This window comes from Columba livia, chromosome 27, assembly GCF_036013475.1.
Source record: "Columba livia isolate bColLiv1 breed racing homer chromosome 27, bColLiv1.pat.W.v2, whole genome shotgun sequence".
Classification (NCBI taxonomy): domain Eukaryota; kingdom Metazoa; phylum Chordata; class Aves; order Columbiformes; family Columbidae; genus Columba; species Columba livia.
The window spans coordinates 3,560,641-3,578,228 of NC_088628.1; the positions used below are offsets into that span (position 1 = coordinate 3,560,641).

Genomic DNA, 17,588 nt, shown 5'->3' on the forward strand with positions numbered 1-17,588 from the left:
CTTCTTGAAACACCCCGTGTATTGAGCGCCTGATCTTGTCACACTATGGGCTCCATAAGTGCTGTCCCATGGTGTAGCCTTGATACTTCTCAGAATATTTCTTCTTTATTTCTTCCTTACGTGTGTTTTCTACAACAAACTTAATGCCGTTCTTCCAGCATTTATTATTTCACTGTCTGTGCAATCCTGTCGCTGATCAGTTTGGTGTCAGGTATGGGGGGGTGTTCTGCAATGGTGGGGTTTTTCCCTTTGTTCATGCTGAACTCTCTGTGTGAGCGGCCGTCTCTGTTACACCTGTATTCGGAGCTGGAGGGCTTTGTCCTGTACGTTACTACAAGATTATAATAGCGTGGGGTGCTCTGTGAGGCATAAGGAACTTTTCAGTGAGAAACAGTCCTGCTTGTGCTTTTCCATGGGTGCTTAAAGGGCATTTTTGACACACTTGTCTCCAGCTTCAGAACTTGGCCCGTGTAAATTGCAAAATATAATTATGTTGCTTCCTACTGTCCGCTTTCCTGAATGTTTGTGACCTGTAAAGATATCTAAAGAAATCTTCCAGGAAGGTGATCCTGACTATGTATAGTTTGCACATGGGAATAGATTAGATAATGGCTGTTTACTTCCTTAGCACTTTGAAGAATATTCCCCCTAAGCAAATTGGAAGGCTTATTTGCTGTACTCGCCACCGAGCTGCTGTCCTCTGCCAGGCACAGGTTCCATCTTTTTGTGTTCCTGCCAGAGATATTGAGTTCTGGATGGCGAATCCTGGGTTGTGTCATTGCAAAGGAGGCTCCTGCGGTGGATTTCACTGCTGTCCAGTGTAAGTTGGGGAATGACCTGTTGGAGAGCAGCGTAGGGGAAAGGGACCTGGGGGTCCTGGGGACAGCAGGGTGACCATGAGCCAGCACTGGGCCCTTGTGGCCAGGAAGCCAATGGTACCTGGGGTGGGTTAGAAGGGGGTGGTCAGTAGGTCAGAGAGGTTCTCCTGCCCCTCTGCTCTGCCCTGGGGAGACCACACCTGGAATATTGTGTCCAGCTGTGGCCCCTCAGTTCCAGCAGGACAGGGAACTGCTGCAGAGAGTCCAGCGCAGCCACCAAGATGCTGCAGGGCGTGGAGCATCTCCCGTGTGAGGAAAGGCTGAGGGAGCTGGGGCTCTGGAGCTGGACAAGAGGAGACTGAGGGGGGACTCATTCCTGGGGATCAATATGGAAAGGGGGAGTGTCAGGAGGATGGAGCCAGGCTCTTCTGGTGACAACCAGTGACAGGACAAGGGGCAATGGGTGCAAACTGGAACACAGGAGGTTCCACTGAAATATGAGAAGAAACTTGTTTGGGGTGAGGGTGGCAGAGCCTGGCCCAGGCTGCCCAGGGGGTTGTGGAGTCTCCTTCTGTGCAGACATTCCAACCCGCCTGGACACCTTCCTGTGTAACCTCATCTGGGTGTTCCTGCTCCATGGGGGGATTGCACTGGATGAGCTTTCCAGGGCCCTTCAACCCCTGACACTCTGGGATTCTGTGGTTCTGTCTGTATGGTGGGGGAACCCTCTGGAACTGAGAAATGTTTGCTGAAGGACGAACAAGGTGTAGTTTCTGTCTGTAGCTCTCCTCGGTATTCCTGACGTCCTGATGCTTTTCCCGACTAGAGCTGAGATTTCTAACAGCTGAGAAAGTTTCCCAGCACTTTGGAGGTTGGTGTCTTTCAAGCTTTGTGAAGTTCTTTGTAATTCAGACACCTCGCTTGGGTTATCTGTCTTTTCTGAGCTATTATCCAGTCCCTGTCTACTTTGGAACCCTGTTCATAGTGCCTGTGTTGAGTTCATCGTAGGCTAAGCCTATACTTACACAATTTGCTTCTACATATACACTTTCTGCTCTATAACTGTGCAGTTTTGGGCAGAACCCTGTGTTCACGCAGCCTGCGGAAGAGTCGGGGACGCCCTGTGTTCACCGAAGCTCTGAGATTCCCTGGCCTGTCCCATGGGTTATGTCTGTGTCACCCAAATGGAGTTACACTGGTTAACGGTGCATTTATTGAGTAGTCTGAAAAGAATTCTCTAGCGTGGGTTCGTGTGCCTCGGCTGCCTGCTCTCCTGCGGTCCCCGCTTCAGGTGCCTTTGCTGAATCACCAAAGACGAGACCAAAGGGACCTGCTTTTAACCAGAGGACAAGGGCACAGACAGCGGGTGGCAGGTGTTCCCACCTTCAAACAGCCTCCATGGGGGAATTTAGGTTGTACTGTAGGCCCTAAAGGGCTGTGGAGACTCGAGATTTGGCAGGCGACTTAGAAATCGTTGCACCATGATTGTCAGGCTCTTAAAACAGAAACCCGAGAGTCTATAAAGTCTGTTTATCTTCCTTTGATGTGCCGATGAGTCTTGTCCAGACGTTGCGCTGGAAGGAGAGCTGGCGGAGGAATGGGGAACAGCCACGAGTGGGAGCAAACCCACAGTTTCCAGAGTCCCAGGAGCTGCACCAGAAAGAAGATACTGTGATTATTGTCAAACTGAAGGCTGGTAAAAGACATGGGTGTTCTTTTTGGTCCTAGTAAAGCTGGATATTAGCCCTACTGCCACTTCTTCTGGTTGCAGTTCTGCAGTGTAGCAGGCTCCTGATTTTTAGGAGGTGTTTTTCTGTTGTGGGTTTTGGTATTGAAAGCTGCAATCGGGGAATACAGGAGGAGGATAATGCATTTTCAGTAAGATGGTTTTCCTTTTGCTTTGGGGAAAAGTGTTTTCCTGCTTTGTGTATCTTAAATGATCGGGAAGTCTTCATCCTTTGGTGTCAATTACATCTCTATTTGTAATCAGCTTTGTTGTCGTACTGAATTGTCTCTGCATGTTCCAGGAGAAACAAGAGTCAAGTTTGAAGAAATAGTGTCCTGTTCCTCCCTGTTGTCGTCAGATCAAAAGACACATTGAGATGAATAGTAAAGTCCAAATCAAAGAGATGGTATCCCTCAGACTCTGCGAAATGCTGGAATGAGGCAGATCTTCAGTTTAACTACCAAATAACCTACTTCTGCATTACAGATATCTTCAAAATCAATGGATGATTCATTTGCAATTGGTTAGGCAATTCTGGCAGAAAATGGGCCAGGGTGAGATGCTTTATGATACTCAGATCAGGCACTTCAATAATGCGCTTTTCCCCTTGATTTCGTAATATGAAATGTGTTGTTTCCAGCAGGAATGAGCAGCCTGCACTGCAGGGCAGTGAGCTCCAATTCGTGTACGAGACAGAATTATCCAACAACAGTATTTTCCTGTTGAATGCTTCGTTACACCTATTGCACCCTCTTTCATGCTGCTGAATTCTCTGATCATGTATGTAAATCCCACCCTCAGGCACAGTCTTTAAAGTTACATTAAGAACCCAGTTTACCACTTAGCACAAAATTTCTTACCTGAAAGTACTTTCTTTAATCATCTAAAGCAGAAGATGTATCTTTTTCCTTACTTTTAAAGGCGCAGTCTTGGAATAATATTAATTATAATGCATACGTATGCACACAGTGGAATTGCAATGAATAAACAGAAACAAATAAATACAAAACATCAAGGAGTGAAAAATAAGGCTGTGTACATGTGAAAGGACAGCTGGACTTGCTGCATTCTCATGGCACGAAACCATCAGTTCTGTAGAAAGAAACCTGTAAATTAAACTTAAAACGTCCCGATATGTCTTGCTGAGAATGACACTCATGTTCTCTTGAATTCTGAGGCGCTTCTCTCCGTTTTCGCCCTTTTCGGTGCTGTGCCGGGACTCGGCAGTCGCCGGGCGCTGGATAAAAATCTGCGAGCTGGTTGAGGGTTCCGTGGGCACCGGCGTGTCCCACACCTCTTGTGCTTTCCCAGCCAGATGCAACCTCAGCGAGGGTGTAATCCTTCCGTAATCCTTCCTCTGCTTGTGCCGACAGGTTTGCCGTCTGCGAGGCTGCCCGGGGTTCATTCTGCTCTCTCTCCCTTCCAGGATGGCACGAGCTCTGTACCGGTGGCTGTGGCAGCACGAGTTCTGGCTGCCCCCCGGGATCACCTGGGAGGACATGCAGGAGACCGAGGACACGCGCTACCCCCAGCCTCGCGACCTCCTGCTCAGCATCCCCTTCGCCATCCTCTTGGTTGCCATTCGCTACGCTTTTGAAAGGTAAGTGATTTAGTACCGCTTGGGGATTTTTAGGGATAATGCTGGCAAGCAATAGGATGAAACAGCCTCAAGTTGCGCCAGGGGAGGCTGAGGTTGGATCTGGGAACAATTTCTTCCCCAAAGGGCTGTGGGGCATTGGAACAGGCTGCCCAGGGCAGTGCTGGAGTCACCATCCCTGTGTGGCTGGACAGACGGACAGGAGGTTCTCAGGACATGGGGCAGTGCCAGGGTGGGTTATGGTTGGACTCGATGATCCTGAGGGGCTTTTCCAACCATAATGATTCTATGATTTGAAAGACAAGGGCGGTCAAGGACATGGAACATGGACTTGCAATATATTAATGGATTAATATAGTAATTAATAACACAAATGATCTGAGGCTGGAACAGCTCTGCTGTGGAACAGGCTGAGAGAGTTGAGGTTGAGCTTCTCTTCTTCAGTTCAGCTGGAGAAGAGAAGCTCCAGTGAGACCTTATTGCAGCACATAGATGGAGCTCTTAGACACATGGCTCAATGTTGGATTTAAGCTACAGTTGGACTCCATGATCTTAAGGGTCTCTTCCAACCAAAACAATTCTATGATTCTATGATTTATTCTCTGTATGACTGAAGAGGTGCACAGAACCGCCAGGTCTTAGCGTCTGCTGAGCTACATTTTTCAGCTCTGTCTTTCCAGCCCTGTGTGCTGCCAAAAGTCGTATAATATGTTGAATACAGAGCACAAACCCTTAATGTCTAATTATAAGCAATGCGACTTCCTACACTTAAACCAGGTAAGCCCTGGGTGAGGCTTGTGCTTCCAAAGGCAGACGCGCTGTTTTGTTGCGTGTTACTTGCCGTTTCTGGGTTGAGTGCGGCAGAAACCGTATTTGAACTCCCTTATCTCGGTTAATGGGGATCTGGAGTATTGCATCTGGCAGACGAGCTTGGGTAAGATGCGTTAGATTGGGCTGAGTCATCTGAGCTCTGCAATCCGCAGGAACGTGTCACCATCCACCGCTCGGCTTCGAGTGCCACCTGTCCCCACTGCGCCCTGGCCAGAGCCATTGTGGGGTTTGCACATTCAGCGCAGAAAACATGGGGGTTGTGGGAAAGGCACAGCTAGAAACGCTGCAGGGCTCTTCCACCCCAAGTTTCATAGAGGTTCCAAGATGCTGTTGCTTTCTGTGGTTTAGTCAATCATTAGTGTGGTCTGCAATAGAATACAGCGCGATTTGCTGGTGGATAACTCAGACTGACCGTGTGTCAGCATTGTCGAGACTGCCAGGTAAGTCCCCATTGGTGATCTTGAGTGCTCTCTGAAGTGGTCTTTGCTAGATGGAAAAAACCTGTTCCTGGTTGCTGATCAAAGAGATCGTATTTTGAAATAGTTTAGTCCACTCTGCAGTGGTTTTAAGCTTAGAAAGAGGGAAAAAAGGCAATTAAAATGGTTTTGTCATATTTCTTTTAAAAAGTGGCTGCACAAGAAAATGGAAGCAAACCTCTGTAGGCCAGAAGAATGTTTCTTCTCCAGATTCTCTGTGATACGGGCCCAGCTTGGAGGAGTTTATAGAACTTGAAATGACTGAGAGATGTTTTTAGTAAAAAAAAAAAAATAGCCAGTATTTTTACAGAAACGCAGGTGCATGAACGATTCTTTAAATAATCACTTTATGGTGATGCGAAATGGGAATGCAAATCTCTTCTTTGTGAACCACACGTTTAGTGTGTATGCCTTAAATTCCACGCACTTTCCTGGGGACACGGTGTCTCGTTGGCTCCACTGAAGTGGGAACCAGGTGCCGTGAGTAACCATTGAAACACCAGTGACTCACGTTTCTTCTTTGCTGGTCTGCAGACCCGGCTGGTGCAGAACTGGGGTACAGTCCTCTCTGCGCTGCCAGTCGGGGGTTGGACATGTTTGCATGTGAAGCTGGAGGTTAATCCCCATGTCCTGCCGTGACGAGGACCGTCCAGGTTTGGGCTACCAAATACAAGACGTGATCAGGAGGAAGGAGCCAAACTCTTCTCCGTGGTGCCTTGTGACAGGACAAGAGGCAGCGGCCACAAGCAGAACCGCGTGATGCTCCATCTGAATGTAAAAAACCCACTTTTTGCACTGTGAGGGTGGTCAGAGGTTCCACAGAGGGGTGGTGGAGGCTCCGTCTGTGGAGATGCTCAGAACCCAGCTGGACACAACCCCAGGGCTCCCTGTCAGCATCGATTCTGTCGCTCCGTCCCTTTATTCCCCTTCCTCCTGCCACTGCGCTTCTAGTCAATCTAAACGTCTTTCCCATCTGCTTTAAGATGTCTTTCTCTCCCATCCAAGTGCTGCCTCATCTGGGAGAGTTTCCACGGGCCTGGTCCTACGCATTAATTTTCAAGCTGTTTTGATTCACAAACTTCGTTAAATAAAAGCTTCTTGTCACACCCTTAGGAAAAGATAATATCACAAGCCCATTTTACAGGTCCAGGAAACCTGTCATCATCCCACTATCTTACCTGTGCTAATTACAAGCCAGGGTTCTGCACTGTGTTCTTGTTTGTCCTAACTCTGCAGTGATTTATTTCAGCACGATGGTTTCTCATTCTGTCGTTACCCGTTCACATTCAGTTCAGCCTGGAGAAGGAAAAGCTTTCCCTGGCGAGTGGGAGGGATGAATCAAATCCTCTGTTGCTCCATCCCCTGGTGTGTACAGCGGCGCTTGCCCTGCTTAAAATCCTTTGCTCAAAGTTTGAGACTTGCAGCCTTGAAAGGGTCTGTGTCTTATTCTCTGTAGGTGGCCTTTACTTTGTAGCTTTGTATATCTAGTCTGTGAGTCAAAATGAGCGTATGTGACTCATTTACAAGTTTGGTTTTGGTGGCTTTAGCTTTATTCTGCCCTCACCTGTTACTTGCAGCTGTGCATCACAGGCAAAGCGTTTTTTGGTCTAGATACGCTGTTTCGCTGGTGGTGCCTGCTCTGAGATTTCAGAAATGCTGCAGTGTGTTCCTGCCATTTACCTGTCTCAGAACTCCAGGAAAATACTAAGAGAAGCCCTAATGATTCTCTGCGGTTCCGCATTGAGCAGCCGCATCAGCCGCTGTGCTTGGCCCGTGGTTCCGTCTTCTTGGTTTGATTAAACCTGGGGAAAGCCCCATTTCTCACACGTGGGTTTTCCTCTCGCTGGCCGCACTGGGGAGCTGGCCAGTGCCATCCCTTGGCAAGCAGCTTCTGTGGGGGTGTCTGTGGGAAGAGGACGTGCAGTCCGGGTGGGGCTGGGAGGGCCCAGGACCTTGTGGGTGCAGCCCCGGGGGGAAGAATCAGCTCACGCTGGGGTGAAGCAACTTTCCTGTGAGCCGGTTTGCACGGGGGAAGGTGGGAAAACGGGGCGTTTGGGGCTGGGGAGCAGAAATCTGGGTCCCGCTGCTCCTTGCGTGGAGCAGATACATAGTGATGTCCTGAATACAGGGGACCTGGACGCCAATGTTTCCCAGTTGCGTTTGTAAGTAGGAGATATGTTCTACCCCCCGGACTTTGAGCCTGATTTTAAGCACCTGGATACTTCAGCAGAACTTCTTCTCCCTGACATACACCTGCACGTAGGGATTTCAGCTTCTCTTCTAGTTCTATAACATTTGAGACCCTTTTCCATAAAAAATCAGGTTCTTGGAGCGCTATGATTGTGAAGGAACCACAGCTCCTATTGCAAAGCGCTTCTTGCCATGTGGTTAGGAAAATGCGGAAAGTGAAGTGTTTTGAGGGATAGTAAAATAGAAAGTTAAAAATCAGTGATTACATCTTGTTTAATAATCTGATTTGGACTCGAGTGGCGATGTTTGGATATCGGGGAACTGAAAGCCGTTGTCAGGGAATTTGAATCAAATAGTTCCCAAGTTGCACTAGAGAAGGATTTGAGTCAGAAAGATTTGGTGTCATAGGAGGTTGTGACGGTACATGAGCCATGTGTTGTGCGTTAAAGTAAAGGGATGCTGCTGATCTGCAGGGAACAGATACTTGAACTCAGAGACACAGAACACCCTTTTCAAGTAGTTTATTTTGCAGTGTATCTTTCTGAAATTCCTTCTGCCCCGAGACTTTTGTTGTTGATCAAGAATCAGGAAAGATCTGAGAAATTTCCAGGCAGGTTTTTTTGTCCAGATCTATGGGAGACTTTGTAGTGTTTAACTGAAAACTGTGAACGGACTTATTTAGGACAGCAGCACTGTGGCCATGGGAGATCTCGTATCAAACGGAGCCGTCGGTTTAACCTGCACGTGAAGCGTTTTCCCGTCAGCAGGAGCACAGGGAGGGGAGCGCGAGGCTAAAAGAGACTGTGCAGTTAAAGAAGAGATGTTCTGGTCGCTGGTTCTGCCTTTCTTACTACTAGAAGATATTTGCCGAGTGGCACCCTTATAAATTCAAAAACATTGGTGTGAAAGAACAAAAACCACACACTCCAAGTTGAACTATTGTATTCTCACGCCAACTCTAAAAGCCTGTGCAGAAGGCATTGTAGCCCACCTGGGCAAGGTGGGGGAGCACCAATTTATGCCCATTCAGGGAACTGCTGGAGAGAGTGCAGCGCAGCCACCAAGATGCTGGAGGGAGTGGAGCATCTCCCGTGTGAGGAAAGGCTGAGGGAGCTGGGGCTCTGGAGCTGGACAAGAGGAGACTGAGGGGGGACTCATTCCTGGGGATCAAGATGGAAAGGGGGAGTGTCAGGAGGATGGAGCCAGGCTCTTCTGGTGACAACCAGTGATAGGACAAGGGGCAATGGGTGCAAACTGGAACACAGGAGGTTCCACTTGAATATGAGAAGAAACTTGTTTGGGGTGAGGGTGGCAGAGCCTGGCCCAGGCTGCCCAGGGGGTTGTGGAGTCTCCTTCTGTGCAGACATTCCAACCCGCCTGGACACCTTCCTGTGTAACCTCATCTGGGTGTTCCTGCTCCATGGGGGGATTGCACTGGATGAGCTTTCCAGGGCCCTTCAACCCCTGACATTCTGGGATTCTGTGATTAATATGTTTAATTTCAGCAGGCTTCACACAAGATGGTTTGTTATTTTATCAGTGAATAAAACACCTTAGTGTGACCTTTCCCATGCAGACCGTGGATGAGGGAAGGTCGCTGATGGTGAATTAGGCTTGAGATGAGAATCGTCTCACTGGCTGTGTCTCACTTACCTATGGAACGTGGTGCAGTTTAGTCCTCAGACTTTCTCCTTCCATCTTCCCGAGAGCTGATAAACTGCCACGGCGAGCCCGTCCCTGCGCCGAGCTGAGGAACCTGGGGTGTCGCAATCAGCACGAGCAGCAGCCTCGTAGGGCTGCGCTTGGAACAGCATTTCACTCAAAACTGAGTCATAGCACACATCCAACGTGTACCCACGGCCCTTAGGAAGAATTTCAGACCTTGATTTCTCAATGACGGTCATAAAAGTAGGATTGGTCCCCTAATCCAACTCAAAACCTCAACAACAAAGCAATTGTAACTTCGCTTAATTACACCCCGTCTTCATCAGCTGCAACTGGGTTGTTTCTGTTCTGGTAAGGTTTTATGCCATGATCATAACAAACCAGCAGGAAAGGGAGAGAAGACAGGGATTAAACAAAATTAAGAAATCTGTCAGGGTAATTTAAATGGTTTTTCAATAAAAAAACAGTTGGCACGCTGCCCCAACACCTGCCAGAAACGTTCCCTTTCCTTTCCACGTGTCTGCAAGTTTTCAGTCCGTTCAGTCCCGCTGTGGACTGACAAGAAGCTGCAATAAGGTTCTTCTTCAACAACAGAACGTGGTTCCATCTTCTTCAGAGGAGCTTCTGTCGAATGACCTTTAAAACAGAAACATCAGGCCCGCTTCAAGGAAGCGCTTAACACAGGAACCGAGACCTAGTGTAGGTGGAAACCGGGTGTTATGTGAGTGAGCAAAATGTGTAGCCATCCTGTGGTGTATGCCTTTGTATAACAGAAGTTACTGTGTTCCTTAGTCTGTTCATGAAATTGCTTTCGATAGCTGTTAAATTAAGAAATGGGTTCTTAAAGAAAATTTCAAAACGCCCCTTTTGGAAGGATGTTTGATCGCGAATACATAGTGAGGCAGCTGCTGTGGCATTGTAGCTGTGAAGTTAAAATAGGGAAGGGAAGGGAAGGGAAAGGAAGGGAAGGGAAGGGAAGGGAAGGGAAGGGAAGGGAAGGGAAGGGAAGGGAAGGGAAGGGAAGGGAAGGGAAGGGAAGGGAAGGGAAGGGAAGGGAAGGGAAGGTCGTTAGGGATAACTGGTGAGTTGACCCACCTGACATGAGGACGGGCCGGGCAGAGCAGACGTGGGTCTCAGCACTCGCGTCCTCTCCGTGGTGTTCGCAGCTCGTAACCACCCTGACCCCTCAGCCCTGATTCACCGTTGGTGGCCCAGGGCAAGCTGGTGGTGCCTTAAGCAATAAACTTCTACTCCGAAATGCAGAGATAAGGCTTCCCAGAGATTTCGCGTGTTCGGTGTTCAGCAGCAGTGCAGAAAAGCTCTTTTTCCCAATGAGACGAACAGCGTGCCAGTGGCAGTGTGTAAAAGGTAGCGATTACTAAGAAACTCAGGAATAAGGATAAAGATAATAATAAGGATACTAAGGACCAACTAATTCTCCAGAAAGTGAAGGAGAACGCAGTTAATTTGGGTGGTGTTTTTAAACACAGGTTTACCAGACTTCCCATTTATGCCGTGTCTGTGCAGGACCTCAGTTCACACCACGGGTGAGGCTGTTCCTATTGCCGAGGGAGAGAAGCGTGTTTGGAGCAGAGGGGGAACTGCTGGACATAGCCGTTCTGTGCCTGGTTCTGTTACCCCTTGCTAACTTTTTCTCGTTACGCGGATTATTTAATTTGCGCTGTTTCACTGTGAAAGTCTGAAGCTGCTCAGCTAGCATAAGCATCGGTTCCTCGTGCCCAGCTTTCTAGTTGCTATGTCCTTATTTTACAACCTGTTTGACGTGCATTAGGAAAACCAGCGGTAAGTTATTCCAGGAGACCGAGCCCCTCGTGCTCCAGCAGCACTTCTCTTCTGCGCTGACACTGCAGATCTTGATCCTCCCTCTTGATCCCAAGCCAAGTCCTGAGCTCAAGCGATCGCCGTGCGTGTTCAGTGTTCTGGATCAAGCGGTGACCAATGTTTAGGCTCTATCATCGCTGCGGTTCCCTGCAGGAGCTGCGGGCGAGCCGGGGAGCGCTGATCTGCAGCCCTGGGCTTTGCGCCGCAATCCCGCATGCCCAAGCACGGTGGGTTCAGGTGTCGATGGAGCAGGAAACAGCATTTCCCAGCCTCGTGTAATTTTGGACATCACAGCACAGAGCTCAGGACAGCAGAACACAGGCCTCGCTGTTTCTGCTCTAAGTTTGTGGGTTTTTTTCTTCTCAGCTTATCTGTCTTATCTGCTTGACATGATACTTGTGCTTAGATTTCAAACGTGGGAGGCAGCTGTTATGTACTACATCATGTTCTAGCAGTGCTGCAATATCAGAAATCGCTGTTCTATCTTTGGCTGGACCTTTATCTTTTCTTCCGCAGAGCCGTAGCCCTGCCCCTCAGCAGCAAACTGGGTGTGAGAGACAAGCAGAGACCAAAAGCTCAGCCCAACCCTGTGCTTGAAACATTCTACACTACGTGCTGCAAGAACCCTAAAGAGGTGAGTCCTTCCTTCACTTTCCTCTGGATTTAGCGCTTGTGTCTTCAGCCAAATAAAATCACATTTGGAATGCTGCAGTTGGGTAATGCCCCTTGTATCTAGAAGCTCCACAAAGCAGGAGGAACCACTGAGGAACCACAGAGATCATTCTGCAAATGCCACCGGCTGTTCTGCTTCTGAAGATGTGACAGCAGCAGCTTTCTGTAGATGGCATTCAAAGCACTTCAGTCCCAAACTTCTACGGACAGGAAACTGTTCTCCCAAAGGAAATAATGACAAATCGTATTCCCTCTTGTGTTTGCTTTATACACGGCACAAAATGGAACATGGGTGGCTCTGTCTGAAAATCAGGAAACACTTTCTTACTGTGAGGGTGACCAGGCACTGGAACAGGTTGCCTAGAGAGGTTGAAGAATCCCCATCCTTGGAGATATTCAGAAGACATTGTCCTGGGCAACCAGCTCTGGGCCATTCTGTTTGAGCATTGGGGTTGGACCTCCAGAGCTCCCTTCCAACCCAGCCGTTCTGTGGTGGCTTCTTTTCATATCCTCACAAATCCCCGTCACGTCAGTGGTCCTGAACTCCCCCGTTGCTTGTCCTTGCAGCTCAGCAGGTGTGGATTGCTTGGTGCTGCTGCTTCTGGGGTGAGTCGTTCTGTTGTGCAATCTATGGGTTTGAGATTGGCCCTTCAGGAAGCCAAGTGAAGTCATGTCCATCATCAAGAGATTGTAAGGAGTGTCAGCAAGCTGCCAACACAAATGGTGGGTAGTTTTCCCATGAGTGATCTTGAAGAGCTTGGCAGGATAAGCCGGGGTTATAACACCTGCTGCTGAGGTGTTGGCAGGATTGTGAATTGTCAGGCAGTATTAGGGTTGAAGCTTGTCAGTGAAGTCCCTGGATATGGCCCTTGTGGTGGGGAAAGGAATCAGATGTCCTTTCAGCTCCTTTTTGCAGGCGTCCTTGGCCTGCAGCAGTGGCTTTTAACCCTTAGCAAGGGCGTGCGAGCAGAGGGCTGGGGTTCCAGCCCCGAGGCGCAGTCCTGGCGCAAACACGTCGCTGTCTTGACGAGGCTGTTGCAGCCGGTTCACACTGCAGTGGGGCACATGGACCCCCAGGATGTTCAGTACCAGGTTAAAAGGAAAAGAATGGAGGCCAAATAAAAACACAGGGATTCATCTGGGTCACGCAGCCAGCCTTTCTGCACAGCAGGGTTCTCAGGAATGCTCGCTTATGTGGTTGTCCCTGACCTTCCTCTTGCCTGTTTATCTCTGAAATCCACATGTTTCTCTAGTAGAATCAGAGCGTCCTGAGCTGGAAGGACCCACAGATCGTGGAGTCCAACGGCTGTCCCTGCACAGGACACCCCACAGGTCACCCCGTGTGTCTGAGAACGGTGTCCAGTCTCTTCTTGAACACTGTCAGGTTGGGCCGTGACACCTCCCTGGGGAGCCTGTTCAGTGTCCAGCACCTCTGGGGAAGAACCTTTTCCTCATGTCCCACTGACCCTCCTGGCACATCTCCTGCCGTTCCCTGGGCTCTGTCACTGCTCACCAATCTCCTGTCGCAGAGGTTTAACCCAAGGCCTGGCTTTGAAGCAGGTTTTCCCCACAGCTTTACCTGCATCCACATTGCACTGGGTGGCACTTTTGGGGGGCACTTTTATCTCAGCAAATCTGTGTTACTAGAGCTTATCCTCACCACGAGACCCCTGAGAGTGGTGGGACGTGGAGTGAGGACAGAGCTGCTGCCTCGCTCTCCGTTCACTGGTTACACCTCGGGCAGCCTCGCAGCTTCTTCCCTCTCCCGTGAGCTCTCACACACCACCTTTTACTTGTCCAATGCACAATCAGATCTTACTGTTCACAGCAGCTTCTCTTTGGGAGGAATTCCACACCATGGAGCAACTGGAGATATAAATCAGTGTCTCCATTTGTCTCCACCACAAAAAGTCACTGAGTAAAAGTAGAAAGAAGCACGTCTGAAAATTGGTGATGGACGTACTTTTGTACGACGTGCTTGGACTATGTAAGTCACTCTTACATGATACCATTAATGCATTCTGTGAAAAACTATTGTTTTACTTAAAATATAAAGCTATCCATGATGACACTTCCAGAGGGAATATAGAATGTAATATTTTTTCACATGCCAGACTCTTAAGAGCTTAAGGACCAGGTAATTGCAGGATTTCTGTGGGTAATCTGTTGAAAAAGTACTCGTAACAGGTTTAGTACAACAGGAAGAATATCCAGTGAGAAGATGGTGTTGCCTCTGCTTGTGATGTCAGTCAGGCTGTTGCTGATAATACATCAGAATGCTGAAAGGCAGGACAAGATTTGATGCAGATCTTTAGAAATTGTTTAAGCTGCAGCAAATATTTTTTGAAGTGACAGATTTAAGGGACTTTAAGTGATTCGACAACAAACTCCTGTGAGGAAACAAGACCAGAGTTTGACAGTTGAAACTGGAGAAGTTAGTGTAAAAAATGTAAAGTTTCTATATTCAACAGCAATCCAGTTGATTACAGGGGGAAGGGAAAGATTTCCTACTATCCAGGTCTTCAGGAATGGACAGCTTTCTGAAAGATGCCTTGGCCTGGACAGATCTGGGCTTCCCCGGAGCCTCCAGCTGGGCTCTGTGCTGGGTCAGACGAGCTGCCCCTTCTGATCTCCAAACCTGGCTCTGAACCCTCCTGCCTCCCCTCTTTTCCAGAGCGAGCTCATCGGTTTAGCCAAACAGAGCGACCTGCCCGTCAGGAAGGTGGAGAGATGGTTCCGGCGCCGCAGGAACGCAGACCGGCCCAGCCTGTCCAAGAAGTTCTGCGAGGCCTGGTGAGCAGGAGCACAAACCGTGAGCAGTGGGGGCTGCTCACCAGAGCTGAGCTCCGCGGGCAGCTCAGTACATCCCGGTGTCCACCCAGTGCAGAGAACATCCCAGTTCAGTACATCCCAGTGTCCACCCAGTGCAGAGAACATCCCAGTTCAGTACATCCCAGTGTCCGCCCAGTGCAGAGAACATCCCAGTTCAGTACATCCCAGTGTCCGCCCAGTGCAGAGCATCCCAGTTCAGTACATCCCAGTGTCCACCCAGTGCAGAGAACATCCCAGTTCAGTACATCCCAGTGTCCACCCAGTGCAGAGAACATCCCAGTTCAGTACATCCCAGTGTCTGCCCAGTGCAGAGAACATCCCAGTTCAGTACATCCCAGTGTCCACCCAGTGCAGAGAACATCCCAGTTCAGTACATCCCAGTGTCCACCCAGTGCAGAGAACATCCCAGTTCAGTACATCCCAGTGTCCACCCAGTGCAGAGAGCATCCCAGTTCAGTACATCCCAGTGTCCGCCCAGTGCAGAGAGCATCCCAGTTCAGTACATCCCAGTGTCTGCCCAGTGCAGAGAGCATCCCAGTTCAGTACATCCCAGTGTCCGCCCAGTGCAGAGAGCATCCCAGTTCAGTACATCCCAGTGTCCGCCCAGTGCAGAGCATCCCAGTTCAGTACATCCCAGTATCCACCCAGTGCAGAGAACATCCCAGTTCAGTACATCCCAGTGTCTGCCCAGTGCAGAGCATCCCAGTTCAGTACATCCCAGTGTCCGCCCAGTGCAGAGAGCATCCCAGTTCAGTACATCCCAGTGTCTGCCCAGTGCAGAGCATCCCAGTTCAGTACATCCCAGTGTCCACCCAGTGCAGAGAACATCCCAGTTCAGTACATCCCAGTGTCCACCCAGTGCAGAGAACATCCCAGTTCAGTACATCCCAGTGTCCACCCAGTGCAGAGCATCCCAGTTCAGTACATCCCAGTGTCCACCCAGTGCAGAGAACATCCCAGTTCAGTACATCCCAGTGTCCACCCAGTGCAGAGAGCATCCCAGTTCAGTACATCCCAGTGTCCACCCAGTGCAGAGAACATCCCAGTTCAGTACATCCCAGTGTCTGCCCAGTGCAGAGAGCATCCCAGTTCAGTACATCCCAGTGTCCGCCCAGTGCAGAGAGCATCCCAGTTCAGTACATCCCAGTGTCCGCCCAGTGCAGAGAGCATCCCAGTTCAGTACATCCCAGTGTCTGCCCAGTGCAGAGAGCATCCCAGTTCAGTACATCCCAGTGTCTGCCCAGTGCAGAGCATCCCAGTTCAGTACATCCCAGTGTCCGCCCAGTGCAGAGAGCATCCCAGTTCAGTACATCCCAGTGTCCGCCCAGTGCAGAGAACATCCCAGTTCAGTACATCCCAGTGTCCACCCAGTGCAGAGAACATCCCAGTTCAGTACATCCCAGTATCCACCCAGTGCAGAGAGCATCCCAGTTCAGTACATCCCAGTGTCCGCCCAGTGCAGAGAACATCCCAGTTCAGTACATCCCAGTGTCCACCCAGTGCAGAGAACATCCCAGTTCAGTACATCCCAGTGTCCGCCCAGTGCAGAGAGCATCCCAGTTCAGTACATCCCAGTGTCCGCCCAGTGCAGAGAACATCCCAGTTCAGTACATCCCAGTGTCCACCCAGTGCAGAGAACATCCCAGTTCAGTACATCCCAGTATCCACCCAGTGCAGAGAGCATCCCAGTTCAGTACATCCCAGTATCCACCCAGTGCAGAGAACATCCCAGTTCAGTACATCCCAGTGTCCACCCAGTGCAGAGAACATCCCAGTTCAGTACATCCCAGTGTCCACCCAGTGCAGAGAGCATCCCAGTTCAGTACATCCCAGTGTCCACCCAGTGCAGAGAGCATCCCAGTTCAGTACATCCCAGTGTCCGCCCAGTGCAGAGAGCATCCCAGTTCAGTACATCCCAGTGTCCACCCAGTGCAGAGAGCATCCCAGTTCAGTACATCCCAGTGTCTGCCCAGTGCAGAACATCCGAGTTCAGTACATCCCAGTGTCCATCCAGTGCAGAGAACATCCCAGTTCAGTACATCCCAGTGTCCACCCAGTGCAGAGAACATCCCAGTTCAGTACATCCCAGTGTCCGCCCAGTGCAGAGAACATCCCAGTTCAGTACATCCCAGTGTCCACCCAGTGCAGAGAACATCCCAGTTCAGTACATCCCAGTGTCCTCCCAGTGCAGAGAACATCCCAGTTCAGTACATCCCAGTGTCCGCCCAGTGCAGAGAACATCCCAGTTCAGTACATCCCAGTGTCCGCCCAGTGCAGAGAACATCCCAGTTCAGTACATCCCAGTGTCCTCCCAGTGCAGAGAACATCCCAGTTCAGTACATCCCAGTATCCACCCAGTGCAGAGCATCCCAGTTCAGTACATCCCAGTGTCCACCCAGTGCAGAGAACATCCCAGTTCAGTACATCCCAGTATCCACCCAGTGCAGAGAACATCCCAGCTCATTCACTGCCTCCCAGTCTGCATCCGCCCAGTGCAGGGAGCATCCTGGGTCTTCCCTGCCCCACCTGCCTCTTCTGCAATGCTCTGCTGCTTCTCCGTTACTGAAACATCCCTTGCTTTCCCCCTTTGTTTTCTCTCCCAAGTCTTTATTCCTTATAGGGCCTCTGTTTCTGACTTGATCAGACTGACATTGAAACACAGTTGTGTCTGAAAAACTCTCTCCTGTTTTGCATCTTGCCGCTTTGCTGCTGTTTGGGTGCCTTTCTGTTGCCTTTCCCATGACTTCTCTTTGCTTTGCTGACTCCTTCAGCTGCACCTTTTCTGCAGCTGCTCTGCACGCCGTTGCTTTCAGAAGCCGCAGGCAGAGCTGCGTTGTGCTCTGCTGTCCATTGGCTCCAGCATCCTGCGAGTCAAAACCCTTTCCTAGAGCCAGAAAAAGGGGCTGGTGTGAAAGTTCCTGTTTTCCAAAGAGCAAAAC

General features: G+C 49.8%; 1 protein-coding gene across 13 annotated transcripts in view; it reads left to right on the forward strand.

The window, feature by feature from the left end:
* Positions 1-17,588, forward strand: part of CERS4 (ceramide synthase 4) — a 53,041-nt gene that overhangs the window by 23,512 nt on the left and 11,941 nt on the right. For 8 of the 13 annotated variants that reach the window (XM_005513880.3, XM_065042303.1, XM_065042307.1 and 5 more), the window contains 3 exons: positions 3,971-4,144; positions 11,662-11,779; positions 14,492-14,610. In XM_005513880.3, the coding sequence (XP_005513937.2) occupies positions 3,971-4,144; positions 11,662-11,779; positions 14,492-14,610 (411 nt within the window). Of the gene's footprint in view, positions 1-1,606; positions 1,690-3,286; positions 3,325-3,628; positions 3,653-3,970; positions 4,145-11,661; positions 11,780-14,491; positions 14,611-17,588 lie in introns of those variants that run through there. The other 5 variants (XM_065042314.1, XM_065042315.1, XM_065042313.1 and 2 more) reach the window with 4 other exon arrangements.